Here is a 7,041-nt window from a genome sequence, read left to right as displayed (position 1 = left end):
TGTATGTTGACTTTTGTTTTATATAAATATTTTGCCATAAAATCACCTGCAACTTCAGGAGGTGTTAACTGTTTACTGAAGATACAAAAATAACGTCTAATTAAACCGTAAACATATATTAAGGATAAGTTTGATAAATTAATTAAGGCAAATTTTATAGAACACACAATAAAGAATCAGATACTGTCGTCATCTGAGTTTTTTTTTTTTTTTTAATTGTCAACGCTAAGATATAAAGAGAGAGACGCTTCTTATAGCTCTGTTTCGATACAGAACACAAAACAATGGAGTCTCAGTCGCAGAGTGGTCAACCTGAAACCCCAAAACGTTCTCGGTTCACCGGTATGTTCCATAAGCTAAGGACTAATCTTGTTTTCAGGTCGAAGCTAGCCGAAATAAACGGTGCAATGGGTGACCTTGGTACTTACATACCAATCGTTCTTGCTTTAACTCTTGCCAAGGATTTGGATTTAGGCACGACGCTGATATTCACCGGCATATACAACGCAATAACCGGAGCGGTTTACGGTGTCCCCATGCCGGTTCAACCGATGAAATCGATAGCAGCCGTGGCGATTTCGTCTACCGCGGAAGATTTCGGTATACCGGAGATTATGGCTGCCGGAATTTGCACCGGAGGGATCTTGTTCGTGTTAGGGATCTCTGGTTTGATGCAGCTTGTGTTCAATATTATTCCTTTATCGGTTGTTAGAGGGATTCAATTGTCACAAGGCTTAGCCTTTGCGATGTCTGCGGTTAAGTATATAAGGAAAGAGCAGAACTTTACAAAGTCTAAGAGTGTTGGTGATAGGCCATGGTTAGGGCTTGATGGTTTGGTTTTGGCTTTGGTTTGTGTTCTGTTTATAGTTCTTGTGAATGGAGATGGGGAAGAAAAGGAGGAAGAAGAAGAAGAAGAAGAAGATGGTTCGAGAGGAAGAAGAAGAAGAAGACGGATAAGGAGTTTTGTAGCTAATGTGCCATCTGCTCTGTTGATATTCTTGCTAGGTGTTGTTTTGGCTTTTATAAGGAAGCCGAGTATTGTACATGATATCAGGTTTGGACCGTCGAAGATGAAGGTTGTGAGAATAACCAAAAAAGCATGGAAGAACGGGTTTTTGAAAGGGACGATTCCACAGTTACCTTTGTCTGTTCTTAATTCTGTTGTGGCTGTGTGTAAGCTGTCGTATGATCTGTTTCCGGAGAAGGAGTTCTCGGCTGCATCGGTTTCGATGACTGTTGGGCTGATGAATATGGTGGGATGTTGGTTTGGTGCAATGCCTACTTGTCATGGAGCCGGTGGGTTAGCCGGGCAGTACAAGTTTGGTGGGAGGAGTGGTGGGTGTGTGGCACTGTTGGGAGTAGCCAAAATGGTGCTAGGGTTGGTGTTAGGAGGTTCATTGGTGGGTATATTGGATAAGTTTCCCGTGGGTGTGCTTGGGGCTTTGCTACTATTTGCAGGGATAGAGCTTGCAATGGCTGCTAGAGATATGAATACAAAGGGAGATGCATTTGTGATGCTTATTTGCACAGCAGTCTCTTTGGGCTCAAATGCTGCCATTGGCTTTGTGGCTGGGATTCTTTTGTATGTGGTTTTGTGGATGAGGAACTACAAGCGGAGCACCCTTCCTCTGCGATCCGATGAACATCCTTGAAAGTCTGTTTTGTGTTTAGTGTTCACTTTTCTTCTCTTATTCTATGCTTTCTAATAATAAGTTCAAAACTTCATTGAACTGCATGTCACTACTCACTACTCTGATTGATTTCGAGTAAACTCAGTGTACCATGTTTGTGATTAAGATATAATTAAAGAAAGTGAAGAGATTCACCAAATTGCTCTGTAATCATTCGGTAGGCAACAGATTTTCAAAAGATATTTGGTGCCTAAGTAAAAACTCAGACATGATCTGAATAAGTTAGCTCTATGGTCTCATCTGAGTATTTGAAGGATAGTACCAAAAATCAGGAGGAAACTTGGTGGCTTGGTGCTGTGTTAGCTTCAAGATTTTCTCCATCACTTTCACCCGTTACTTGGGATATGAACGTACTATCACCTAAGGGCTTAACCCTCTTTTTCCATACTTTCTTAATCCAATCCTGACCTTCTTCATCTATTCCAATGTCCCTGTTTAAAAAACAAAAACTCACCATCTTTCACTGCTGTGACTAGAAGACTGTCCATTTTCCAAATTCAACTGAGATGCTAAATTAGATTCCTTGATATCTTTTTTTTTCTGACCCCTTTTATATATTTGGCTTGAGAAATCTGATAGTGGACATTCTTGTGATAAACCAGCAGCCCATCTTAAAGTTTTGCACAAAACTTTATTAAAACTCCTTTCATTCTACAATGCCGTCAGAACCCCTTAAGACTATTGTTAAATTGATTCTATTTATCATTTTTATTTGTTAGTAATGACTCACAGTGTAGTCAATCGAGTTTTTTAACGATCAATAAAATATAAATAAGATATCGACTTATACATTGACTAAAACAATGAAAATTAAATTTAACAAACTGACAAAGATTAAAAATTCAAACGTACCTCAAATATAAGAGAAGCACGAGGGCAAATAAAGGTTTACAAGATAGTTACGGGAAATGTTTGCGTAAACTGTACTGTAATTTGTTTGTCGTAAAATAATAGTAAAATTTTTATTTGATTTACTTTATACATTTTATAAGTCTATGTATGGTGTTCCAAAAAAAGAAGTTAATCTATAAGTCCATTGATGGTGCTAACCACAAATTAGTCCTACCATAAAATAAATAAAATCATTGTGATAGTAAAATTATTTTACAAAGCTGATTCATATCAATATTTCAAAAATTTGCGGAAAATAAGTTTAAGCTAAATCATTATGACAAATAAAATTGTTTAATTGAACTATGTACTTAATCAGATGTCATATCATTCATTTGAAAATTTGTGGAAAATAAGTGAAAGTCATTGTGATAAGTAAAACTATTTTTGTAAGATGTATATATATATATATATATGAGGTTTCATTTCAATAATTTAAAATTCACGATAAATAAGTTACAGCTGAAATGAAGTTGTTTTAGTTCGTAAATTATGTACAACATGAAATGTAGTATCTATGATTTCAAAATTCGCATAAAACAAATAATCAGTCTAATGGATGATTAAAATTTATGGTACATATTTTAGGTATGTAACGGAGAATATAGAAAATAAAATTACTAAAAAAATTATTTATGGAGGTAATAAGTGAACTTAATTAAATAAATCTGTTACAAACGTAATGACGTGTCATATCAGTTATTTAAATATTCGCGGGAAGTAAGTTGACAAAAATAGTATAACGAAAATTTTTCGGGAAAAAAATTAAGAAAAGTTTCCAAATTAATCTAAAAATACCGTTACAATCGTTTTTTTCTTCTAGCGATGTCGTTACAACCGTTTTGATTAGACAAATAAAAACAATATCATTTGAGACTTTTTGGACTTAATTATATAGATTTAAGCAAAATTATCTCAATTTATGTATGAATTTTACACAACCTGTTAAACAACATTGTAAACCTTTTCAAACTAGTTTATGTAAAATTCTAGCTATAATTTTTTTTGGGTCTAAGCTGTATATTCCTAAAAACAATTGAGCAAAAAAGACAAAACCACAAATTTATGAGGTACCAAAAGGTAAATTTACATAACCAATATAAATTCAGAGAGACACGAGCTTTTTAATGGCTTCTCCTCGCGTTATCTCCTTGTCCGATTTAGCCCTAACCTATACGGCTGCCACATCCAGATTTCCTCATCCTTATTAGGGAGGAACCAAAACCCTAATCCTATCTTGTTCTCTCCTATAAATCGCTTCAAAGACTGTTTCTTTTCTCTTCTTATATATCTCTCTCGTTTCCGTGTCCGTTTCATTTCTGATTGATTCATGATTTCTCATCTCGAGCCCTAAGTTATACATCCATCGGGTTGTGTTCTTCTTCTTTTGGGCAATCAGTGGTTAGTCAAAAGTCTAGGATTTTCATATAAAGATTTGATTTTGCTTTGAAATCGAACCTAGATTTCATATTGTTTTTGTTGTGTGTCTCTGTGTTCTTGCTTTTCATCTTTTAGGTTTTTTTTTTGGTCTCCTTTTGTTTATCCGTCGAGACTTCTAGGTGGAATCAAAGCTTGTTGCTTTATCTCGATCTTGGTTTTTAGCTGAATCGTGTGTTAAGATGGTTGGAGGTGGAAACAGGAGAGATGAAGGATCGATCACGATCCAGAGCACCAATTTGTTTGCAGCTTTGGACACTCGTAAGAAGAAGAAGAAGTCTGACAAGACAGGTAAGGGCAAAGGGTCCTCTAAGTCACGAGAGCCAGAGAAGGAGCCTGAGCCACCGGTCTTTTGGGCACCTACCCCTTTGAAAGTTAAGTCTTGGGGTGATATTGATGATGACGATGAAGATGATGACTACTACGCCACCGCTGCTCCTCCTCAGTCTGGCTGGAACGCTTCTGAGCCTTCCCATACTGATTCAAAAGACGTTCATGTCGAGGTTAGACGTCTAAACAGTTTATGTTTTATGTTGTGTGTCTATCTGGATACTGAATTGGTTGTGATTGTTTGTGTATATTGAGAGTAGACATAGACATGATGGTAGTAAATAAGAACTCTTTGTGTATATGGGTTAACAATTCTCTTTGTGACTTGGTAATTCTGAGAGTTTGGTTTCTGTTCTGCTTTTGATTTTTCCTATGCTTATGGCTCTGCTAAGTTATTAGAAAGCTAGTTTGTGTTTGGTGATTATAGTTGCACAAGTTGCTTGACCACTCTTGAATGTTTCACTTTTGTATTACTTATGTTGGGGCTGTATTGGAGCTTCTCTTTTTCTTGCTCAAAAAGTTGTTGTTTAAGTTGGCATGACTTTGGCGTGAGTTCTGGTGTGTGTGATTTCGATTTCTGATGGGATTATCTTGGTTTGATTGTCAGGAAAGTGAAAGTGAGGAAGATATTCTTGATGAAGGTGATGATGATGTGGAGGAGGAGCATGAACAGGAAACAGAGGTACAGGTTCATCCAGAGCCTGAGCCTGAGGTGAAGAAGGCTCCTGAAGTTCCTGCACCTCCTAAAGAGGCAGAGAGGCAACTTTCCAAGAAAGAGAGGAAAAAGAAGGAACTTGCTGAGCTTGAAGCTTTGTTGGCTGATTTTGGAGTTGCCCCCAAGGAGAATAATGGCCAAGAGGAATCTCAAGGTACCTTTTTCTGACATCTTTAATAGTACTGATCACATATCTTATTGGCACAGCCATTGCAACTGATTGTTCCAGGCATTTGTGCTCTAGTGTATTGCTGTATTCTCTTTTTAAAATGTTTTGTGTTGTGTCATTAATCTTGCTGAGAAAATCAGCATGTTTTGATCTGTCTAGCATTTTGCTAATTGGGATACATTGTTTGTTATTTCGCAGATGCTAAACAAGGAAAGAAAGAAGATGCCAATGGAGAGGGAGAGAAGAAGGAGAATGCAGCAGGTGGGGAGTCAAAGTCATCGAAAAAGAAGAAAAAGAAGGATAAGCAGAAGGAGGCAAAAGAATCTCAAGAGCAACAAGCAAACAACAACGCTGATGCTGTAGATGAAGCTACTGGGTCTGAACCGACGGAGGAAGAATCTCCAATTGATGTCAAAGAAAGGATAAAAAAGCTTGCATCCATGAAGAAGAAGAAGTCAGGCAAAGAGGTGGATGCTGCAGCGAAAGCTGTTGCGGAGGAGGCAGCTGCGAGACGTAAGAAGCTGGCCGCTGCAAAGAAGAAGGAGAAGAATCACTATAACCAACAGCCTGTGCGGTAAATCCTGAATCACCACCATTTTGATCTTGATGGAAATACAAATATGAACATGTATTCCGCCGTATATTGTTCATATGAGTCTCTGTCCTAATAAATCTTTTGAAGGGGTCTGGTTTTTAGGGTTAAAGACATTGAATCCTTTTTCTAGTCGTATTACATTGAACAGGCTAAAGTCAAAACTTATCTCTTTTGTTTCTTTTTGAACATTTTTGTTTTTTTTTTTATAATATCAAACCTTTTTTAGGTACATTCTTGTCTCCAATCATCTTCTTATGTATGGTTTGATGGTATTTATGTCTTCTGCTTTCATTTGATTTCCTGTGTTTGATTCATGTCGTGCTACTAAATCAGTTGCTTGTCCCTCGTCCATAAGGAATAATAGTGTTGCCCATTTGCAAGGTTTTTGACTAAAAACAGAAAAAGGTTAAAGAAGTGGGGTTGGGGTTTGTTTGATGATCGGTTCTAAATCATTTATCATCCAAAAGATGGACTAGATTACCGGATTTAGGATCATGTAAGAGGTAGGACCAGTGGAAAGAACATCTTGTGCCTTTAACCTACTTTTGGATGTCCTTAGAATGGTGTAAGTGAACCGATTTATTATGCGAGCTTTCATGTGATCATGATCCGAATATAGTTGTTTCACTCGTACCCATTTCTTTTTGTAGTGGTTGAGTAATCATTCCATTCTCAAACCATGCATATTATATAAACGCTCCTCGGATACTTACTTGATTGTGCTTGACTCTAAGTCTCCAATCAAAACTCTCGATTTTGAACCCCTAAATTATGTTCTCGTTGCTATGCCTTCTAATCCACTCTGCTTTAGTGCTTCCTTTTAACAATCATAACTCTGAACCAATCGTCAATGCTAGATCATGAATGCATGCACGATCATATCCATTATTGTGCCACTATCACCATCTCTTTTCCCTTGATCAAAACATCTCTTTATCACACCCATTCACAGACTTCCACATACTTAAATTTCTGTTCTCAGCCCCACACATCAATTCTACTCATTAATCACGAACTCATGTTGTGTTCCGAAATTGTAGTAAATCATCCATGTTTCATTTCGATTGTACAATTTACATAGATGCACTCACAAATCAGTTTATATTGACCACTTTCTGTTTTTAAAAGCTCAATCTTTTCTCTCAAGTCTCAACATCGTATTTATATAATAATCTCTCTGAACTGCTTTAAGTGTTTTTTTCTTTCAGAAAAA

The 7,041-nt window shown here is 36.9% G+C and overlaps 1 protein-coding gene and 1 pseudogene across 4 annotated transcripts; both read left to right on the top strand.

Moving 5' to 3' along the window:
• Nucleotides 1-211: 211 nt before the first annotated feature.
• Nucleotides 212-1,830, top strand: LOC104703098 (molybdate transporter 1 pseudogene; annotated as a pseudogene). The gene has a single exon (XR_015560908.1). The product of XR_015560908.1 is annotated as a molybdate transporter 1 pseudogene (transcript).
• Nucleotides 1,831-3,664: 1,834 nt separating this feature from the next.
• On the top strand, nt 3,665-6,057 carry LOC104703097 (uncharacterized). Of its 3 annotated transcripts, none has more exons than XM_010419037.3 (4): nt 3,690-3,983; nt 4,098-4,522; nt 4,957-5,218; nt 5,432-6,057. In XM_010419037.3, exons 2-4 carry the CDS (start codon nt 4,202-4,204, stop codon nt 5,809-5,811), a joined length of 963 nt encoding a protein of 320 aa, XP_010417339.1. In that variant the 5' UTR covers nt 3,690-3,983; nt 4,098-4,201; the 3' UTR covers nt 5,812-6,057. The 3 variants fall into 3 exon arrangements, with proteins under 3 accessions (XP_010417338.1, XP_010417339.1, XP_010417340.1); XM_010419038.3 differs by having other exon boundaries at nt 3,712-3,983; nt 4,142-4,522; XM_010419036.3 differs by having other exon boundaries at nt 3,665-4,522.
• Nucleotides 6,058-7,041: the final 984 nt, after the last annotated feature.

The sequence above is a fragment of the Camelina sativa genome, chromosome 7 (assembly GCF_030686135.1).
Source record: "Camelina sativa cultivar CO46 ecotype springtype chromosome 7, ASM3068613v1".
Taxonomy (NCBI): domain Eukaryota; kingdom Viridiplantae; phylum Streptophyta; class Magnoliopsida; order Brassicales; family Brassicaceae; genus Camelina; species Camelina sativa.
The sequence above is the reverse complement of the archived record's forward strand: the minus strand, read 5'-3'. Positions and strand labels throughout refer to the sequence as shown.

Bases quoted from the DNA above. Each gene is read 5' to 3' on its own strand.
- LOC104703097 (XM_010419036.3), top strand. From the start codon at position 4,202: ATGGTTGGAGGTGGAAACAGGAGAGATGAAGGATCGATCACGATCCAG. The intron at 4,523-4,956 runs GTTAGACGTCTA...TTTGATTGTCAG, and splicing joins CAAAAGACGTTCATGTCGAG to GAAAGTGAAAGTGAGGAAGA. The intron at 5,219-5,431 runs GTACCTTTTTCT...GTTATTTCGCAG, and splicing joins TGGCCAAGAGGAATCTCAAG to ATGCTAAACAAGGAAAGAAA.